At 36.4% G+C, this 18,532-nt stretch overlaps 10 protein-coding genes across 12 annotated transcripts; all 10 read left to right on the forward strand.

Moving 5' to 3' along the window:
• The first annotated feature begins 1,092 nt into the window (after window positions 1-1,092).
• LOC109605706 (rhythmically expressed gene 5 protein) lies at window positions 1,093-2,374 on the forward strand. The gene is made up of 3 exons (XM_020022299.2): window positions 1,093-1,268; window positions 1,333-1,504; window positions 1,566-2,374. The coding sequence occupies exons 1-3, from the start codon at window positions 1,164-1,166 to the stop codon at window positions 2,057-2,059; spliced, it is 771 nt and encodes a 256-aa protein (XP_019877858.1). The 5' UTR covers window positions 1,093-1,163; the 3' UTR covers window positions 2,060-2,374.
• Window positions 2,375-3,029: 655 nt separating this feature from the next.
• On the forward strand, window positions 3,030-3,903 carry LOC109604474 (rhythmically expressed gene 5 protein-like). The gene is made up of 3 exons (XM_020021002.2): window positions 3,030-3,186; window positions 3,239-3,410; window positions 3,478-3,903. Exons 1-3 carry the CDS (start codon window positions 3,088-3,090, stop codon window positions 3,825-3,827), a joined length of 621 nt encoding a protein of 206 aa, XP_019876561.2. The 5' UTR covers window positions 3,030-3,087; the 3' UTR covers window positions 3,828-3,903.
• Window positions 3,904-3,982: 79 nt separating this feature from the next.
• On the forward strand, window positions 3,983-5,136 carry LOC109604473 (rhythmically expressed gene 5 protein). Its single transcript, XM_020021001.2, has 3 exons — window positions 3,983-4,284; window positions 4,341-4,512; window positions 4,568-5,136. Exons 1-3 carry the CDS (start codon window positions 4,183-4,185, stop codon window positions 4,981-4,983), a joined length of 690 nt encoding a protein of 229 aa, XP_019876560.2. The 5' UTR covers window positions 3,983-4,182; the 3' UTR covers window positions 4,984-5,136.
• Window positions 5,137-5,443: 307 nt separating this feature from the next.
• LOC109605705 (rhythmically expressed gene 5 protein) lies at window positions 5,444-18,345 on the forward strand. 3 transcript variants are annotated; one of them, XM_020022298.2, is made up of 3 exons: window positions 5,444-5,624; window positions 5,678-5,849; window positions 5,908-6,404. In XM_020022298.2, the coding sequence occupies exons 1-3, from the start codon at window positions 5,520-5,522 to the stop codon at window positions 6,327-6,329; spliced, it is 699 nt and encodes a 232-aa protein (XP_019877857.2). In that variant the 5' UTR covers window positions 5,444-5,519; the 3' UTR covers window positions 6,330-6,404. The 3 variants fall into 3 exon arrangements, with proteins under 3 accessions (XP_019877857.2, XP_049824301.1, XP_019876559.2); XM_049968344.1 differs by lacking the exon at window positions 5,908-6,404 and adding an exon at window positions 17,715-18,345 and having other exon boundaries at window positions 5,469-5,624; XM_020021000.2 differs by lacking the exons at window positions 5,444-5,624; window positions 5,678-5,849; window positions 5,908-6,404 and adding exons at window positions 17,271-17,430; window positions 17,487-17,658; window positions 17,715-18,345.
• Window positions 6,489-8,094, forward strand: LOC109605707 (rhythmically expressed gene 5 protein-like). Its single transcript, XM_020022300.2, has 2 exons — window positions 6,489-7,293; window positions 7,355-8,094. Exons 1-2 carry the CDS (start codon window positions 7,192-7,194, stop codon window positions 7,880-7,882), a joined length of 630 nt encoding a protein of 209 aa, XP_019877859.2. The 5' UTR covers window positions 6,489-7,191; the 3' UTR covers window positions 7,883-8,094.
• Window positions 8,577-9,741, forward strand: LOC109605708 (rhythmically expressed gene 5 protein-like). The gene is made up of 2 exons (XM_020022301.2): window positions 8,577-8,928; window positions 8,988-9,741. Exons 1-2 carry the CDS (start codon window positions 8,827-8,829, stop codon window positions 9,528-9,530), a joined length of 645 nt encoding a protein of 214 aa, XP_019877860.1. The 5' UTR covers window positions 8,577-8,826; the 3' UTR covers window positions 9,531-9,741.
• Window positions 10,285-11,364, forward strand: LOC109604468 (rhythmically expressed gene 5 protein-like). Its single transcript, XM_020020997.2, has 2 exons — window positions 10,285-10,602; window positions 10,662-11,364. Exons 1-2 carry the CDS (start codon window positions 10,501-10,503, stop codon window positions 11,202-11,204), a joined length of 645 nt encoding a protein of 214 aa, XP_019876556.2. The 5' UTR covers window positions 10,285-10,500; the 3' UTR covers window positions 11,205-11,364.
• LOC109604464 (rhythmically expressed gene 5 protein-like) lies at window positions 12,215-13,137 on the forward strand. Its single transcript, XM_020020993.2, has 2 exons — window positions 12,215-12,331; window positions 12,391-13,137. The coding sequence occupies exons 1-2, from the start codon at window positions 12,230-12,232 to the stop codon at window positions 12,931-12,933; spliced, it is 645 nt and encodes a 214-aa protein (XP_019876552.2). The 5' UTR covers window positions 12,215-12,229; the 3' UTR covers window positions 12,934-13,137.
• On the forward strand, window positions 13,955-14,930 carry LOC109604463 (rhythmically expressed gene 5 protein-like). The gene is made up of 2 exons (XM_049968345.1): window positions 13,955-14,114; window positions 14,174-14,930. The coding sequence occupies exons 1-2, from the start codon at window positions 14,013-14,015 to the stop codon at window positions 14,714-14,716; spliced, it is 645 nt and encodes a 214-aa protein (XP_049824302.1). The 5' UTR covers window positions 13,955-14,012; the 3' UTR covers window positions 14,717-14,930.
• On the forward strand, window positions 15,664-16,632 carry LOC109604462 (rhythmically expressed gene 5 protein-like). Its single transcript, XM_020020990.2, has 3 exons — window positions 15,664-15,813; window positions 15,871-16,042; window positions 16,098-16,632. The coding sequence occupies exons 1-3, from the start codon at window positions 15,718-15,720 to the stop codon at window positions 16,478-16,480; spliced, it is 651 nt and encodes a 216-aa protein (XP_019876549.2). The 5' UTR covers window positions 15,664-15,717; the 3' UTR covers window positions 16,481-16,632.
• Window positions 18,346-18,532: the final 187 nt, after the last annotated feature.

Consider the following 18,532-nt stretch of genomic DNA (forward strand, 5'->3'; position numbering starts at 1 on the left):
ACTTGTAATATTTAATTACAATAATTATATCAATTTATTGAATAAATTAAAATTTAATTGAATTAACTCACCTTTAAATTATTTAAATTTAAATCAATTTTTTTATGTATTATATTTTTATTATTTAAATAAAATTTTAGATTTTTTTACTTCACTTTTAAATTATTTAAATTTTAATATCTTTATTAAATTTTTTATAACTTGTAATATTTAAATACAATTTTAAATTGTTTTTATAAATTATAAAAGGTTTTATGAAAGTAAAAATTATATTTTTTAATATTAATATTTATTTTTAAGAACTTACAATATTTAACTACAATAATTATATAATTTTTGAGAATAAAATAAAATTTAATTGAATTTAAGGATAACTTTAAAGTAATTCAATTTTATTAAATTTGTTTATGTATATTTAAAATGTGACTTTAAATAATTATAAAAAAGTATATTTTTAGGCACTGTAATATTTAAAGATTTTATTGTTTTAATTTCTATTCTTAAATTTGATATGTTCCATTTTTATTTTGTTTTATTTAATATATAAAATTTTTAATTTACATTAATTTATAGAATCTATTATTTATAGCTTTTTATACATATATATTTTTGATGAAAAAATGTATTTTTATTATAGAGTAGAATTATATGTTAAGTATTTTGTTATTTGTACTTAATTAAATAAAATATTATTTATAGATTTTTGTAATTTTGTAATCTTTTGTATTATTAAACGTGACAGAATTTTATAGATTTTACATACAATTTATAAAAATAGCTAAATGAATCATGTGAATTAAATTAATCCTATTATTAGATATTAAATTTCGATTTGAATATTTTTTATTAATTTATATGAAATCCGAGTCGGTGGGTTTCTTAAGATATTAGATAAAATATTCAGCACTAAACAATTTCCATAATCGAAACCAATATCCATCGGTACCACCGGTACTGAAACCACCCACAACGCACATAACATTATCGAGATGGCACCCGAAGTGCGGATTCCCCAGACTCTGGAATCCGGACGAACGGTGACGTCACCCGCATCTATAAAAACTCCTCCGCCGCAACTCGGCAAACACAACCCAAGTACCAGTCTCGCCGTCGATACCGACAGTTTTTTCAAATCGGCCAGTGAGTGTGCGTACAGTTCCACCATGCTAGGAAAGTTCGTTTTGTTTGTTCTGTGTGCCATCAGTGCGATTCAATTGTGCAGTGGTTCCGCCATACCGATGTGGGAGTACTTGAAAAAGGAGGAGAAGGTAAGCCAGCCAGAAACGTAAAAAACGGGTCGGTGGATTAACTGTGGCCTGTCCGTCTTTGCAGATGTCCTACATTTACTCGATGTTCGCCAATCAAGTCGAGGACTTCTGCGCCTCGTTGACGATGCCCAACTGCAACCAGGAGTTCCTCAAGTACGGCCTCGGCAAGCTGAGGGACATGTCCGAGGACCACCTGGACAACATGGACCCGTACCAACGGGGCGCCAACAATATAAGTAAGTGCCATCGACGACCTAACCTTGCAACGTTGTATTAATTAACCGGTACCATTTATAGTCTGGGAATCGATGATGTCCGGCCACGAGATGGTGAAAACGACCCCGAAACCCCGCCAGACCACGACCGCCAAGCCGAACAGCTACGACGACGAGTCCTTCGGCGACGACTTCGATTTCGGCTCGCAGGGAAGCGCTTCCGCCAAAATCGACAACGTCTACCGGGTACCGCCGCCGAAAGGCTTCGTCTACAAGGCGGAATCGGGCACTCCGCAGTACACTTACCCGCACAACGTCGTGTCGTACCTGAGCCAGTTCGACAAGTCGAGGACCCAGAAGGGCGCCTACACCAGGTTCCAGGAGCAGCACAGTACCACCACCACCACCACCACGACCACCGAAAGGGCCCCCGTCTACTATCAGGTGCCTTTAACCGGACCGATGGTTGTGAGGGTGTACCCCGACGGTACTCCCGTCAGGGAAACAGAACCTTTACCTCAGGACGACGACCTGAGGCAGTACCAGTGGTCCAGGATCAAGTTGCCCAGCTTCTAAAAAATGCAATTTTGACTGTACACGTGAATTAGCTTTAGATCTCACCTTTAAGTTATTGCATTTTTGCGGTACCACCGAGTACTGATGTAAATATTTTTGCACTTTTGACAAATTAATGTGATATTGTAACTTGTATATATTTATTGTCCGTGTGGGTGTGCGTTTTGTATGAATGTAATTTATATTTATTATTTATAAGTTTTATGTTATCACGTTCAGTGATTTTAGTATCCAGATTTTCTGGAAGAAATTCCTAAATCTTTGTGTGATTTTTATTATGATAATTATATTAATATATGCTTTTTTATAAATGCCCATTTGTTTTTGTTTTCCTGTCAAAGTTAAATCACTTTTGGTACAGTACGTCACAGCTTTGGTACTAAAAAATAATAAGCTATTAAGATATTAGATGATGAATAACAAAATGACCTTCACGAATTTTACATTAATCATTTCGTTCATCCTAGAACTGAATACATTATAATAAATTCATAATAAATTAAAACAGATACAAATAAGTACTTTTCAATTGGTGTTGGAAGCAAAATGTTACTAAATGTTTGTAGTACCAGCAAAAATAGACAAGACTGTAAAACAATCATTTGATATTAATAACTCAAAGACTCATTAAATGTTTGTTTTACCGATGAGTCACTGTACTAAAAAACGTACTGGTACTTCCTGTTGGAGCCTCCCTCCCCAACATCAATTACTTCCAAATTTCAAGATGAACAAATCAATCTTCTCGGGTGATTCGACAATAATGACCAAAAAAAACTTGCCCATAACGCTAACTCATGTTACTTCCAGCACGTTTGCCTCCTCCGAACCCATTAGTACCACAACAAAACAATAACAAATGATTTATTGTTCAAAAAACAACAGACATTGGATCTAAGACGCCAGATTAAAGAATCCGGATTAATAAACACGTCACGGAACATCTATATATATAACGTTCAAATGGATGGAACCAGAACCATATCAATTGTGTTTGTTACTGTTACAACATCTGCTTCAGTTTAATTATGAAGGGACTTGTGTTTGTTTCTGTGGCCTGTTTTGTTGTGGGTCTTGTTTACGGTTCGGCCATTCCTGTTTGGGAGTTTTTGAAGCGGGAGGAAAAGGTAGTTGGTGAACCAATTTCGGTACTACCTCACGGTAATTGATTGATTGCAGACTTCGTTTTTGTACTCCGTCTTCGCTGGAGACGCCGAGAAGTTGTGCACCTCAATTCACACGTCGGATTGTCTGAAGGGGACTTTGAAGTACGGCTTGGACAAGCTCAAGGAGTTGAGTGATGAGGATTTGGACGGCTTGGATCCGTACCAACGTGATGGCAACAACTTAAGTAAGTTACTCCAGCTCATCCAACACCAGCACTAATTTAATTAATTAATTAATTAATTAATTGACAGTTTGGAGGAGCTTGATGAAGGGCCACAAGTACGAAGGAGAAACTCCGGTACCGCAAACCACGACGACGGCAAAACCCAACAGCTACGATGACGAATCGTTCGGTGACCTGGACTTTGGTTCTGAAGGAAGCGCCTCGGCCAAAATCGACAACGTTTACCGGGTACCACCGCCGAAAGGCTTCGTCGGCAAGTACGAGCCGCAGTTCAACAGCCCCCAAGACTATTTGGGCGGACCCGTGATGTATTTCGTGTATCCCGATGGACGACCCGTCGACGACAAGCCTAAAGTACCAATAGATGAGGACCTGAGGCAGTACCAGTGGTCCAAAATCAAGCTGCCCAACTTTTAATTTAACGTAGACTAAGTTAACTTATTATTTATTGTATGTACGACTGTGATTTAATAAAGTTAAGCAACATTAAAAAGTTTCTTGAAATGGTACGATGGTGATCAAAGTCCAAAATTCCGCGGGGAAATAATTAGAATGTTTAGCGATCGCAATAAAGATGATTTATTCAGAATAACAAGCCGCAGTCACCGAATCTCAGACGCCAGAAAACGTGGATCCGGATCAAAACTGACGTCACTGAGGATGTATAAAACGGTGAAATGTGCGACACCTGAATCACATTGTTTTTACATTTCGACGCGTGAATATCGTTTTAGTTTTGTTTTTAGAAATCGTGCGCCACTCTTAATTAAATATGAAGGTCAGTGTGGTGTTTGTTTTGATAGTTAGTGCAATTATTGGACTTACACACGGTTCCGCTATACCGGTATGGGAATTCCTGAGGAAAGATGAGAAGGTAAATTACCGAAGACCTCTTCCTAAACACCTTAGCTAATTTGTGGACATTTACAGACGTCCTTCTTGTACTCCATCTTCGCCAAAGACATGGAGAAGCTTTGTGCATCTGCTTCCTCCTCCAACTGCTTCAAGGACAACCTGAAGTACGGCCTGGACAAGCTGAAGAAGTTGTCGGAAGAGGAGCTGGACCTTTTGGACCCGTACCAACGTGATGGCAACAACTTGCGTAAGTAACCAACTTGATGCCCTCATACCCAAGCTAACGTTCCAATTGCTTACAGTTTGGACGACTTTAATGGAAGGGCACAAACTCTCCGACCGTACACCAGAGCCTAAGCCATCCACCACAGCCAAACCCAACAGCTACGACGACCAGTCGTTCGACGAACTGGAATTCGGTGCTTCCGCCAAAATCGATGACGTACAGAAAGTGTCACCACCTGCAGGCTTCATCTACAGACCTGGACCAGCGAACCAGTTCGAGAAGCAACACAACGCCCTCTCGATCTCTTACTACGACACCACCAAGGATGCCGAAGACTTGGACGCCATCAACTACCCGCAAATCCCTTTGATTGGTCCCATGGTGGTGCGAGTACATCCTGACGGTACGCCCGTGGAGGAAGTCCAAAGGATACCCCAAGACGACGACCTGAGGCAGTACCAGCTGACCAAAATCAAACTTCCCGATTTCTAACTTAAAACCATTCAATCAAGTTTGATCTCATATTAACTTATTTGTTGTTGTTGATATTTATTTGTTGTTACATGTGATATTTGTTTAGGATGTATTTATTTGTGTGCATGTTTTGTTATGTGATGCGAATAACAATAAATTAATTACAAAGTTGTTTATTTGTTTTGGATGTCACAACCACAACCTATCCCAAATGAAATATTACCTGTGTGAAGGTAAATAGTCATCAACATGATGTAGTACCTAGTAAAAGTTGTTATGCAACCCATAAAATATTGAAAACTAGTAGTAAACTATTTTAATTGTAGTCTTCAAAACAAACCTTTAAAACGTGGATGATTGTTTACAAAACAACAACAAAAGATTAATTTATAACAACAAGACTAATCATTTAATCTCTTAAGGATCCGGATCAAAGCTGACGTCATGGAAGATGTATAAAACTGTGAAGTGATCTACATTTGATTCATATCCTATTATAATATCGAAACAAGAACATCGTGCGTTAGTTTTTAGAAAACGTGCGTTACTGCTAAATGAACATGAAGGTCAGTGCTGTGTTTGTGTTGATTGTTTCTACAATTGGACTTACGCATAGTTCCGCCATTCCCGTTTGGGAATTACTGAAGAAGGAAGAGAAGGTGAGCTTCTGCAACCCCCTTGTCTGTTGTTTCTAGTCTTAACTTAATTACAGACTTCTTTTTTGTATTCAATTTTCGCCAAAGACGTGGAGAAGCTTTGCTCTTCCAACTACGACTCCAATTGCCTCAAAGACAACTTGAAGTACGGCCTGGATAAATTAAAAACGTTGTCTGATGAACAGTTGGACCTTTTAGACCCCTACCAACGTGGTGGCAACAACTTAAGTAAGCAAGACAATGAATTTAAGTTCAAAAACAGGATTAAACTTATTAAATCTTACAGTTTGGGCCACTTTAATGGAAGGAAGTGTTACTCCTGAGTCTCAGCTGACTACAACACCAAAACCTAACAGTTATGAGGATGAAACTTTGGATCAATTAGAGTTCGAAGCTGAAGGTTCAGCTAAAGTCAATGATGGACAACGTTTATTGCCACCTTCTGGCTTTATATTTAGACCTGAGGAAGAAATTGGTGATTTCCAAAAACAAAATAATGCAATTACATACTCAGACAACAACAGTGAAGGTCCAGAAGTGGAACAGTACCCATTTACGTCAGATTACTACCGTCAAACTCCTTTGATTGGTCCATTGGTGGTACGAGTGTACATTGATGGAACACCTGTTGAGGACACAAGGAGGATTCCACAGGATGATGATTTGAGGCAATATCAGCTGACCAAAATCAAGCTTCCAAACTTTTAACATAAGTGATTTAAGTTGTGATATGTGTGTGATTGTATTTATTTGGACGTGTGATAATAAATGTTTAAAACATTATTGAATATCATTTTAGTGGATGAAAAAATCTCTTGAGTCTTTGAAAAAGGAAGAAGAGGTAAGCTGCTACAAATTCTTTTTCTCTCTTTAGTTGTTTGCCAAAAATGTCGAGAAGTTTTGTTCTTCCATCTTTAACTTTGATAATTTGAAGCTGAAGACTCAGCTAAAGTCAAGGGGGGTCAAGGTTAATTGCCACTGTTTGACTTTACCTTTAGTCATCAATGAAACTTGATACCTTGATCAAGACAGTGAAGTATGAGAAGTGGGACAGTACCCAATTATCTCAGAGTACTACGGTCAAAGTCCTTGGGTTGGCTCAATGTTATTAAGAGTGCAACACCTGTTGATGAAACATGGAGGATTCCACCAAATAATGATTTGAGGCCAAAATCAAGCTTCTGAACTTTTAAACTACGTGACTAAGTACTGGTACCAGTGTGGATGTATTTATTTGGACGCACGATAATAAATGTATAAAACAGTTTTGAATATCATTTCGGCAGATGAAAAAACCAATAAATTAAAATTAGAAATTCATTATTCATTTATTGCATATCGACGTATTTCCCAAATAATTCCTACGTGACAAACAATCACATTCCAAAGGCTTAAATATTCAGAAAACAAGTTACAGGCGCCAGAATATCACAGACCAACGGCGAAGAATCCGGATCAACGATGACGTCAATGATGAACTATAAAAGCTGAACGTGGAGATTTCGGTGTCATATCAATTCGATAACTCGACGCCACAGCATCAGTTACAACTGTTACAAAAGCTACAGTCATGCAGATCAACGCATTGTTTGTTTTGATTAGCGGTGCACTATTGGCACTTGCCGACGGTTCCGCCATACCAGTCTGGGAATTCTTGAGGAAGGAAGAGAAGGTACGTCCTCAACTTAGTTTGTCTTTGTGACAGATTTGTGAACTTTTACTTTCTTTTACAGACGTCATACTTGTACTCGGTGTTCGCCAGAGACGTGGAGAAGGTGTGCAGCTCGGTGCCGACGCCCAACTGTCTTCAGGACACATTAAAATACGGCCTTGACAAGCTGAAGGCAATGTCGGAAGAAGATTTGGACGGACTTGACCCCTATCAGCACGAAGGCCGCAATTTAGTCTGGACCACTTTGATGTCGGGTCACGACTTGGTGGAAGCTAATCCTGAGCCAAAAGCCACCACCACCCCCAAGCCCAACAGTTACGAGGACGAGCTGGACTTGACGTTCGGATCTGAAGGAAGTGCCTCCGCCGAAATAGACGACGTCTACAGGGTTAAGGCACCCAAAGATTTTGTCTACCACGTGGATGACGTGGAAAAGGAAGTCGTCGCGTTGGATTTGGAAGGAGCTGTGGGTGGCCCCATGGTCATCATGTTGCATCCCGACGGATCTCCTGTGCAAGGCGTCAGGAAGACACCTCAAGACGATGATTTTAGGCAGTACCAACTCAGCAAGTTCAAGCTTCCTGTTTAACACCCATTTTATATATATTTATTAATTAAGGAAACTTTGACTGCTTGATTTGTGATATTAATTAATTTATTTGTATGTTTGGTATTTGCATGGATGTTGCATCATTGTTAAGTGTGTTTATTATTTATTTGTACTTGTGATTATATAAGGAACTGGATTAATTGTAATATTTATTGAATAATTTATGCAAGAATAAATAATTTTCTTAAGAATTTTTACCTTTTATTTATCAATATATTATTTTAAAGACATTTCTCCTTGATGGTACTTCAAAACAACTAAATAGTTTAGTTTTTTATAACGTTGAATAATATTGAGTAATATCAATGATTAACTCAGTTTATGGGCTAGGGAATTAATAAATAGCAGATCCTTAAACCTTGAAATTATATTCATATCATAATTAAGCTCATTGAAGATGCTACATCTAAACCAACTTAGGTACCACTCATGCACCACTTAGTTTACTACAGAATTTGAAAAATTCTTCTTAGTTAAATAATAAATTGAATAAGTTATAAAAAGATGAATTATAAAAATAAGGGACAGACTCAATTTTGAAAAAAATTTCTTTTATTACATTTAATTACAACAAATCAGTTTTTTGTCATTATTGCTTAACTGGCATAATTCATGGTTGAAAAATGTCATGGCCCAAATAGTCAAAGTCTATAAATAATAATTAGCAACGAATTCTAACGTATTTTCTGTTAAAAAAAATTCTTTTCTGATAAACAACTTTAATTGGTATTCTAAAAGAATTAAATATTCAAAAAACTAGTTGCTGTCGCCAGAAAACCATAGAGCACGTCGAAGAATCCGGATCAGCTGTGACGTCAATGTTGAACTATAAAACATCGTCCCGGTGGATTTTGATACCACATCTGTTTGATATTTTGAAGTGACAATATCCATTGAAAGTACTATTAATTAAGTTAAAAACCATGCAGATAAATGCAGTGTTTGTTTTGATTAGCAGTGCAATCATTGCACTCGCCAACAGCTCAGCCATACCAGTTTGGGAATTCTTGAAGAAAGAAGAGAAGGTACTTATACAATTGTGTTACCCCTGTGACAATATTCTAACTCTTACTTTCATTTGCAGACGTCATACTTGTACTCGATCTTCGCCAGAGATGTTGAGAAGCTGTGCATCACCGTACCGGAACCCAACTGCCTTCAAGACACATTAAAGTACGGACTTGATAAGCTGAAAACGATGACGGAAGAAGACCTGGACGGACTTGACCCATATCAACACGAAGGTCGCAATTTAGTCTGGACCACTTTGATGTCGGGCCACGAGTTGGAAAAAGCCACTCCAGAACCTCAAGCCACCACAACCGCCAAACCCAACAGCTACGATGACGAGTTGGACTTGGAGTTCGGGTCTGAAGGAAGTGCTTCAGCTAAAATCGACAACGTTTATAGAGTACCACCACCAAAAGGCTTTGTCTTCGGCCACCCCCAAAACATAGTTAATGAAGAGAAGCATTTTGTTCCTGTTGATTATGAAGAACCCATGGGAGGTCCTTTGGTCATTAGGTTGTATCCTGATGGATCTCCAGTACGGGAAATTAGAAGAACTCCACAAGATGATGACTTTAGGCAGTATCAACTAACCAAGTTCAAGCTTCCCAATGTGTAATCATTTATTGGTTGGTTCTATTTCAGATAGAATCCTGACTGATTAATTTGTGATATTAATTTATTTGAATGGTTGAATTGCTTGAATGGTACATCATTATTGTATGTTTAATTTGTAAATAATATGTATATATCTTTTGTTATCTATATTTAATAATTTATACTGATTATTTATTTATTTAATGAAAATAAACATTAATTATGAAATCTTACTTAAGTGTATTATTTATTTTTATGAAATTTTTTTAAAATAGATAATTAAATAAAAACAAATTGATAAAAATCAGTTTAGTGGAAACAAAGAAAGGAACAATTTATTCTAAGACCATATCAAATACCAGAGTACCAAAATATGGGTCATCAACTTAAATTAACATTTTTTGAAAACGCATTATTGCATTAATTTAAGTTTTAATTTTAGTGTTAGAAAAAATATCCGTAATTAAGATTAGTCTTAGGAACTAAAAAGAAAAGAAGATAATTCATTATGCAACAGGTTTGCTAATAAAAAATTTGATGTCTCTATCTGACAATGGTAAAATACTTTCAATTATGCTGTTACTTCCATACAAATTGAACGAAAGTCAATTAAAATTCAACCTTATTAAATAATTGAGGTAAAAATATTGTTCTTGAAAATACTTCTCCAAAATGGTAAATATTTGTTCAAATAAAAATAATTAATTGTTATAAACAACCATTAGGAAATGACGTTGGTTTTCGATAATAGTTCAACTTTTTACCAAATTCATTTCGCAGTGATAAACAATCGCAAATGACATACCACAGGACTTAAATATTCAAAAAACAAGTTATAGACGCCAGAAATTCATATGCCACGGCGAATAATCCGGATTATAATCGACGTCAAAGGTGAAGTATAAAAGATCCAACCAGAAGAATTTGGTATCATATCAATTCTATAACTCAACGTGACAAGATCTATTAAAATTATCTAATAATTAAAAACAATGCAGATAAACGCAGTGTTTGTTTTGATTAGCAGTGCAATCATTGCACTCGCCAACAGCTCAGCCATACCAGTTTGGGAGTTCTTAAAGAAAGAAGAGAAGGTACTTATACAATTGTGTTACCCTTGTGACAATATTCTAACTCTTACTTTCATTTGCAGACGTCATACTTGTACTCGATCTTCGCCAGAGATGTTGAGAAGCTGTGCATCACCGTACCGGAACCCAACTGCCTTCAAGACACATTAAAGTACGGACTTGATAAGCTGAAAATGATGACGGAAGAAGACCTGGACGGACTTGACCCATATCAACACGAAGGTCGCAATTTAGTCTGGACCACTTTGATGTCGGGCCACGAGTTGGAAAAAGCCACTCCAGAACCTCAAGCCACCACAACCGCCAAACCCAACAGCTACGATGACGAGTTGGACTTGGAGTTCGGGTCTGAAGGAAGTGCTTCAGCTAAAATCGACAACGTTTATAGAGTACCACCACCAAAAGGCTTTGTCTTCGGCCACCCCCAAAACATAGTTAATGATGAAAAGCATTTTGTTCCTGTTGATTCTGAAGAAACCATGGGAGGTCCTTTGGTCATCAGGTTGTATCCTGATGGATCACCAGTACCGGAACTTAGAAGGACTCCTCAAGATGATGACTTTAGGCAGTATCAACTCACCAAGTTCAAGCTTCCAAATGTGTAAACAATTATTGTTTGGTTCTATTTCAGATAGAATCCTGACTGATTATTTGTGATATTAATTTATCTGAATGTTTGGATTGCTTGAATGTTATATCATTATTGTGTGTTTATTTGTAAATATTATGTATATATTTTTTGTTAACAACATTTAATAATTTATACTGATTATTTATTTATTTAATGGAAATAAATATTGATTATAAAATCCTACTGGAGTGTATCATTTATTTGTTTTAACAATTTTTTAAATAGATAATTGATTAAAAAAAGGCTCATTAAAATGAGCTTAATAAAAACAGAGAAAAAAACAATTTGTTCTAAGACCAAATCAAATATCAGAGTACCAAAATATGGGTCATCAACTCAAATTAACATTTTTAGAAAACGCATTACAGTTAAATAAATATGAAGGTCAGTATGTTTGTTTCCTTTATTAGAAAATAGATTAATTTAAGCTTTAATTTTATTGTTAGAAAAAATATCCTTAATTATGATTAGTCTTAGGAACTGAAAAGAAAAGAAGATAATTAATTATGCAACAGGTTTGCTAATAAAAAATTTGATGTCTCTATCTGACAATGGTAAAATACTTTCAATTATGCTGTTACTTCCATACAAATTGAAAGAAAGTCAATTAAGATTCAACCTAATTAAATGGTGAAAATAATTGAGGTAAAAATATTGTTCTTGAAAATACTTCTCCAAAATGATAAATATTTGTTCAAATAAAATTAATTAATTGTTATAAACAACCATTAGGAAATGACGTTGGTTTTCGATAATAGTTCAACTTTTTACCAAATTCATTTCGCAGTGATAAACAATCGCAAATGACATACCACAGGACTTAAATATTCAAAAAACAAGTTATAGACGCCAGAAATTCATATGCCACGGCGAATAATCCGGATTATAATCGACGTCAAAGGTGAAGTATAAAAGATCCAACCAGAAGAATTTGGTATCATATCAATTCTATAACTCAACGTGACAAGATCTATTAAAATTATCTAATAATTAAAAACAATGCAGATAAACGCAGTGTTTGTTTTGATTAGCAGTGCAATCATTGCACTCGCTAACAGCTCAGCCATACCAGTTTGGGAGTTCTTGAAGAAAGAAGAGAAGGTACTTATACAATTGTGTTACCCCTGTGACAATATTCTAACTCTTACTTTCATTTGCAGACGTCATACTTGTACTCCATCTTCGCCAGAGATGTTGAGAAGCTGTGCATCACCGTACCGGAACCCAACTGCCTTCAAGACACATTAAAGCACGGACTTGATAAGCTGAAAACGATGACGGAAGAAGACCTGGACGGACTTGACCCATATCAACACGAAGGCCGCAATTTAGTCTGGACCACTTTGATGTCGGGCCACGAGTTGGAAAAAGCCACTCCAGAACCTCAAGCCACCACAACCGCCAAACCCAACAGCTACGATGACGAGTTGGACTTGGAGTTCGGGTCTGAAGGAAGTGCTTCGGCCAAAATCGACAACGTTTACAGAGTACCACCACCAAAAGGCTTCGTCTTCGGCCACCCCCAAAACATAGTTAATGAAGAGAAGCATTTTGTTCCTGTTGATTATGAAGAACCCATGGGAGGTCCTTTGGTCATTAGGTTGTATCCTGATGGATCTCCAGTACCGGAAATTAGAAGAACTCCACAAGATGATGACTTTAGGCAGTATCAACTCACCAAGTTCAAGCTTCCAAATGTGTAAACATTTATTGGTTTGTTCTATTTCAGATAGAATCCTGACTGATTAATTTGTGATATTAATTTATTTGAATGTTTGAACTGCGTGAATGGTACATTATTATTGTGTGTTTTATTTGTAATTAGTATGTATATATGTTTTGTTATCGATAATTTGTACTGATTACTTATTGATTAATTTAATGATAATAAATATTAATTATACACATTTACGGTATTATTTCATTTATAACAGCAAACTCAAGACAAAATAATTATAAGAGAAAGTTAAATTAAAATATTGTATAAAATAGTAAATACATTTATCATAGAAAAACGAAAACTATAAGAAAGATTATTATAAGAATTATTAAAAGCAGACAAAGAAACAAATTGGTCTAAGATCATATCAAATATCAGAGTACCAAAATATGGGCCATCATCTTAAATTAACATTTTAACTGATTACTGCTATTTAAATATATGAAGGTCAGTATGTTTGTTTTCTCTACTGAAAAATAGATTAATTTAAGAGTTTATTATAATTGTTAGAAAAAATATTTTAATGGCAGTTAGTTTTAGGAATTACCTAGAAAAGATGATAATGAATTATGCAACTGGTTTTCTAATAAAAAATTTGATGTCTTTATCTGACAATGGTAAAATAATTTCAATTATGGTGTTACTTCTATGCAAATTTAATGAAAGTAATTTAAAATTCAATCCATTTAAATGGTGGAAATAGCTAAGGAAAAATATAATGTTTTTGAAAATTCTTCTGTAAAGTGGTAAATATTTGTTCAAATAAAACTAATAAAATGTTATAAACAACCATTAGGAAATGACGTTGGTTTTCGATAATAGTTCAACTTTACCAAATTCATTTCGCAGTGATAAACAATCGCAAATAAGATTCCACAGGACTTAAATATTCAAAAAACAAGTTATAGACGCCAGAAATTCATATGCCACGGCGAAGAATCCGGACTACAACCGACGTCAAAGACGAAGTATAAAAGATCCTACCAGGAGAATTTGGTACCATATCAATTCTATAACTCAACGTGACAAGATCTATTAAAATTATCTCAATAATTAAAAACCATGCAGATAAATGCAGTGTTTGTTTTGATTAGCAGTGCAATCATTGCACTCGCCAACAGCTCAGCCATACCAGTTTGGGAATTCTTGAAGAAAGAAGAGAAGGTACATTTACAACTTTATTACCTTTGTAACAATATTCTAACTCTCACTTTCTTTTGCAGACGTCATACTTGTACTCGATCTTCGCCAGAGATGTTGAGAAGCTGTGCATCACCGTACCAGAACCCAACTGCCTTCAAGACACATTAAAATACGGACTTGACAAGCTGAAAACGATGACGGATGAAGACCTGGACGGACTTGACCCATATCAACACGAAGGCCGCAATTTAATCTGGACCACTTTGATGTCTGGCCACGAGTTGGAAAAAGCCACTCCAGAACCTCAAGCCACCACAACCGCCAAACCCAACAGCTACGATGACGAGTTGGACTTGGAGTTCGGGTCTGAAGGAAGTGCTTCGGCCAAAATCGACAACGTTTACAGAGTAGCTCCACCAAAAGGCTTCGTCTTCGGCCACCCCCAAAACATAGTTAATGAAGAAAAGCATTTTGCTCCTGTTGGTTTTGAAGAAGCTATGGGAGGTCCTTTGGTCATCAGGTTATATCCTGATGGATCTCCGGTACCGGAACTCAGAAGGACTCCACAAGATGATGACTTTAAGCAGTACCAACTCACCAAATTCAAGCTTCCCAGTGTTTAAACTTGATTTTCTTTTCCTATTTGTTAAAGTAACTTTGACTGGTTGATTTGTGATATTAATTTATTTGAATGTTTGGATTGTTTGAGTGTTGCATCATGGATGTGTTATATTTATTATTAGTTTGTATATATTAATTATTTTGTAATGGACTGGAATAATTAATTTAAATATTTAATAGTTTATTTATATTTATAATAAATAATTTTTATTCGTACTTTTTTCATTTTATTTGCCTTGCAAAACAATATACAGACACAATAAAATAGTACAAATAAATATAACTGCTAAAGATAAAAAGTTAGACAAGAACAATATCATATTACAAGAAAATTGTTACATAAATATATTTAACAAATTTATTTAACCTATTTCTATGTATATTCAAATAAAAATATACTTTTTTATACATAGAAGGTCAAGAAGGTAATTAAAAATGACTCTTTTTTAATTAAATAAATCTATCTGGAATGTGGATGTGAAAATTGATATTTTAAGGTGTTTACCAAAGATTTGTATTTAAAATATGTTGATTAAAATGTTATGTAATCTTAAATCATTGAATCTAAATGCACTAAATCAAAATTAATCCTTTACAATAGACATAATGAGGAAGAAAATAAAAAGAAAGAATATTCTCCTTTATGATTAGACAATTATGATTTGACAATGGTCCTGCACTAATTACAACAAAACAATTTTATTTATTAGTACCCTAATAATTTATAACTTATGTTGTCTTACCAAAAATTACCCTCGCCGAAGATTCATGTAGTACCTTTCAGACCCACCACCGAAAATCATGCACTTCCAACTAATGATGCGCTGGAATGCGCCGCTTGGCTATTTCTGATGATTTATTCATCGAAACAAGTTAGATTCGCCGAATTTTAGACGCCAATGCAAAAGAATCCGGATCATCACTGACGTCAACGTGTTTATTTCATATAAATTGTAATCATCCTGTGAACGACAACGACATTTCACCATTAGATTTCACCACGATGATCGTTGCAGTGTTTGTTTTCATTTTCGGCTTGTGCGACTTCGGCGATGGCTCCGCCATACCCGTGTGGGAGTTTTTGAAGAAGGAAGAGAAGGTACTGATCAACAAGTCTCCCGCAATGACCCTACTAATGAAGTTTTCCAATTTGTAGACCTCTTTCTTGTACTCCGTCTTCGCCAAAGATGTTGAGAAGCAATGTTCAACAATGACGGAAGATAATTGTCTTCAGGACACGCTCAAGTACGGTCTGGCTAAGCTAAAAGCTTTAACCGAGGAAGACCTGGACAACCTAGACCCGTACCAACGAGGCGGCAACAACTTAAGTAAGCCCTCCCTTGTCAAAAATTTGGCATTCTAACAACCTTCAATCCGTTACAGTTTGGACAACGTTATTGGAAGGCCACAAGTTCGCCGAGTACACCCCCGAGCCCCAACCCACAACCACGGCAAAACCAAACAGCTACGAGGACGACACCAACGACTTGGAGTTTGGCTCCGAAGGAAGCGCCTCAGCCAAAATCGACAACGTCTACAAGGTACTACCTCCGGAGGACTTCGTCTATAAAGGGGTGATCAACAACGCCCAAAGCGTCGCTAATTTGGACGACACGTTGAAGGGTTTCAAGCCCCAGGTCCCCTTCGGTCCTTTGGTGGTTAAAGTTTATCCGGACGGAAGTCCGGTGCCGGAAATAAAGCGCACCCCTCAAGACGACGACCTGAGGCAGTACCAGTTGTCGAAAATCAAACTTCCCAATCTTTAACCACCAAAACTAGACTTTGCCCTTGTGGATCTCATGTAAATATTTGTATATATGTTATTGTATAAGTTGTTGACTATTTATTTTTGGTATTTTGCAAGTGTGATAGTTTATGTGTTTATTTATTAATAAATTATTATTCAATACCCGTTCAATTTATTTGTTCTTTTGTGACCATCTGAAATGTTGTTGTCCCAACAATAACAAACCACAAACTATGTAAATGAGAGTAGTAGTCTTAAAATTTCGCCGAAACAATTGCGATTCGTGTCGCATGGTGAAAATAACAAACGTTGAATAACAAACAAATAATAACATTAGAAATGGTCGTAACTTTCTCTGGAAAAACACAGCCTGCAAAGTTCACGCCCGGAATCTAGATGTAAACAATTTTTTTCGGAACCACGTGGTGTCACCAAGGAAAAGTTCCACTACTATCGTTAGTACCATTGCAGATTTGCTGCCTCCACTTAATTGGCATTCGTAAACGGCCTTAGACGAAGAGCTGCCTTCGTTACAGTTTGGAAGGCCACAAGTTCACGTTCGGAACCCAGATGTAAACAAATTTTTCGAATTTTTCGCTGTCGCCTAATCAAAATGCACGTCGCATTAATAAATATTTAATTTTTCTTATACAACCGACCCATCGCCGTACACATGTATAATTAACAGTGATTTATTCAGAAGAAAAAAACAAGTTGGGACACTCGATAGTGGATTCCCAAACTGAAGAATCCGGATAGAGGTGACGTCAGCAGATGATATAAAAATAATTTGGCGACGCGGTTTTGGATTATAAGGCTTAAACTGTTCAAGGTGTCGACAACGGTGTTGAAATTTTCGTTAACAACATGAAGTCCAGTTTTGTGTTTGTGGTTCTGGTCAGTGCGGTGCTGCAATACGTTAACGCGTCGGCCATTCCGGTCTGGGAGTTACTCAAGAAGGAGGAAAAAGTAAGTCGGAACCCTGTAGTTAATCGAACAATTACTGAGTGCCCAATTCGTTGCAGATGTCCTTTATATACTCCATCTTCGCCAAGGAAGTGGATAAAATATGCGAAGTGGAAACTTCCACCACGTGCAGCAAGGACTTGCTCAAATACGGACTGCACATGCTCAAAAGCATGTCGTTGGAGCAACTAGATGCGATGGATCCGTACCAACGTGGCGCCAACAACTTAAGTAAGTACCCCCACACTACGACAAATAGCAATAACTAACAGTGACTGTTGTTCCAGTCTGGGAGACCATCATGTCGGGCCACGACTTGGAGAAGACCACGCCAAAGCAAAAGTCCTCCACCACAGCTAAGCCGAACAGCTACGAAGACGAATCGCTGGGCTTCGACAGCCAGGAAGAGGAGTCGGCCAAAATCGAGAACATCTACAAGGTGGTGCCACCCAAGGACTTCGTCTTCCAAGTAGAGAAGGACGCACCAATAATGATGCAAATCTACAAAGTGATCTCGTTCCTGAACCACTTCGACGAAAGGAAGAGCGTTGAGGAGAAAATACCCCCGCAGGAGCAGGTCTATGCGGAAGATGAAGACCTGAAGCAGTACCAAATCACCAAGATGAAACTGCCAAATTTGTAAACTTTGTCGTTTCGAATTTGTTGACTGCTTTATTCAGATCTCAGGATTAATTTATTTGTTATTTTTTTTTGTAAATATTTGTAGATATTAGTGTGGTTGTATGATTTTGTTTTGGCTGTGTGTACCCAATTCGATTGGTCGAAATTCCTATTTTAGTGTGATACGTTTTAAATTAAGAATAAATTATTGTTTCAGATTATTTAATTGTATTTTTTTATCATGAAAAATTAGTCAAAAAATAATGAAAAGAATAAATAAACACATATATGATAAGTGTTCACCTCCATTTATTTGTTCTCCTTTAAATCTTTATATATTAATTTCTATAATTAATTATCTATATCCTTTAAATTAAAAAAAATAAGAAACGCAAAAAAGATTCCAACAAAAAGAGGATACTACAGTCCGGACACATTTATTTTACAACTGTTTTTACTTTTTTGATTTATAGACGTTTCATTA

Source organism: Aethina tumida, chromosome 6 (assembly GCF_024364675.1).
Source record: "Aethina tumida isolate Nest 87 chromosome 6, icAetTumi1.1, whole genome shotgun sequence".
Taxonomy (NCBI): domain Eukaryota; kingdom Metazoa; phylum Arthropoda; class Insecta; order Coleoptera; family Nitidulidae; genus Aethina; species Aethina tumida.

Coding starts and splice junctions, on each gene's coding strand:
- LOC109604462 (XM_020020990.2), top strand. CDS start 15,718: ATGATCGTTGCAGTGTTTGTTTTCATTTTCGGCTTGTGCGACTTCGGC. Junction 15,814..15,870: donor TTTTGAAGAAGGAAGAGAAG/GTACTGATCAAC, acceptor TCCAATTTGTAG/ACCTCTTTCTTGTACTCCGT. Junction 16,043..16,097: donor ACGAGGCGGCAACAACTTAA/GTAAGCCCTCCC, acceptor AATCCGTTACAG/TTTGGACAACGTTATTGGAA.
- LOC109604473 (XM_020021001.2), top strand. CDS start 4,183: ATGAAGGTCAGTGTGGTGTTTGTTTTGATAGTTAGTGCAATTATTGGA. Junction 4,285..4,340: donor TCCTGAGGAAAGATGAGAAG/GTAAATTACCGA, acceptor GGACATTTACAG/ACGTCCTTCTTGTACTCCAT. Junction 4,513..4,567: donor ACGTGATGGCAACAACTTGC/GTAAGTAACCAA, acceptor AATTGCTTACAG/TTTGGACGACTTTAATGGAA.
- LOC109604468 (XM_020020997.2), top strand. CDS start 10,501: ATGCAGATAAACGCAGTGTTTGTTTTGATTAGCAGTGCAATCATTGCA. Junction 10,603..10,661: donor TCTTAAAGAAAGAAGAGAAG/GTACTTATACAA, acceptor TTTCATTTGCAG/ACGTCATACTTGTACTCGAT.
- LOC109604464 (XM_020020993.2), top strand. CDS start 12,230: ATGCAGATAAACGCAGTGTTTGTTTTGATTAGCAGTGCAATCATTGCA. Junction 12,332..12,390: donor TCTTGAAGAAAGAAGAGAAG/GTACTTATACAA, acceptor TTTCATTTGCAG/ACGTCATACTTGTACTCCAT.
- LOC109605708 (XM_020022301.2), top strand. CDS start 8,827: ATGCAGATAAATGCAGTGTTTGTTTTGATTAGCAGTGCAATCATTGCA. Junction 8,929..8,987: donor TCTTGAAGAAAGAAGAGAAG/GTACTTATACAA, acceptor TTTCATTTGCAG/ACGTCATACTTGTACTCGAT.
- LOC109605705 (XM_020022298.2), top strand. CDS start 5,520: ATGAACATGAAGGTCAGTGCTGTGTTTGTGTTGATTGTTTCTACAATT. Junction 5,625..5,677: donor TACTGAAGAAGGAAGAGAAG/GTGAGCTTCTGC, acceptor ACTTAATTACAG/ACTTCTTTTTTGTATTCAAT. Junction 5,850..5,907: donor ACGTGGTGGCAACAACTTAA/GTAAGCAAGACA, acceptor TAAATCTTACAG/TTTGGGCCACTTTAATGGAA.
- LOC109604474 (XM_020021002.2), top strand. CDS start 3,088: ATGAAGGGACTTGTGTTTGTTTCTGTGGCCTGTTTTGTTGTGGGTCTT. Junction 3,187..3,238: donor TTTTGAAGCGGGAGGAAAAG/GTAGTTGGTGAA, acceptor GATTGATTGCAG/ACTTCGTTTTTGTACTCCGT. Junction 3,411..3,477: donor ACGTGATGGCAACAACTTAA/GTAAGTTACTCC, acceptor ATTAATTGACAG/TTTGGAGGAGCTTGATGAAG.
- LOC109605706 (XM_020022299.2), top strand. CDS start 1,164: ATGCTAGGAAAGTTCGTTTTGTTTGTTCTGTGTGCCATCAGTGCGATT. Junction 1,269..1,332: donor ACTTGAAAAAGGAGGAGAAG/GTAAGCCAGCCA, acceptor CCGTCTTTGCAG/ATGTCCTACATTTACTCGAT. Junction 1,505..1,565: donor ACGGGGCGCCAACAATATAA/GTAAGTGCCATC, acceptor TACCATTTATAG/TCTGGGAATCGATGATGTCC.
- LOC109605707 (XM_020022300.2), top strand. CDS start 7,192: ATGCAGATCAACGCATTGTTTGTTTTGATTAGCGGTGCACTATTGGCA. Junction 7,294..7,354: donor TCTTGAGGAAGGAAGAGAAG/GTACGTCCTCAA, acceptor TTTCTTTTACAG/ACGTCATACTTGTACTCGGT.
- LOC109604463 (XM_049968345.1), top strand. CDS start 14,013: ATGCAGATAAATGCAGTGTTTGTTTTGATTAGCAGTGCAATCATTGCA. Junction 14,115..14,173: donor TCTTGAAGAAAGAAGAGAAG/GTACATTTACAA, acceptor TTTCTTTTGCAG/ACGTCATACTTGTACTCGAT.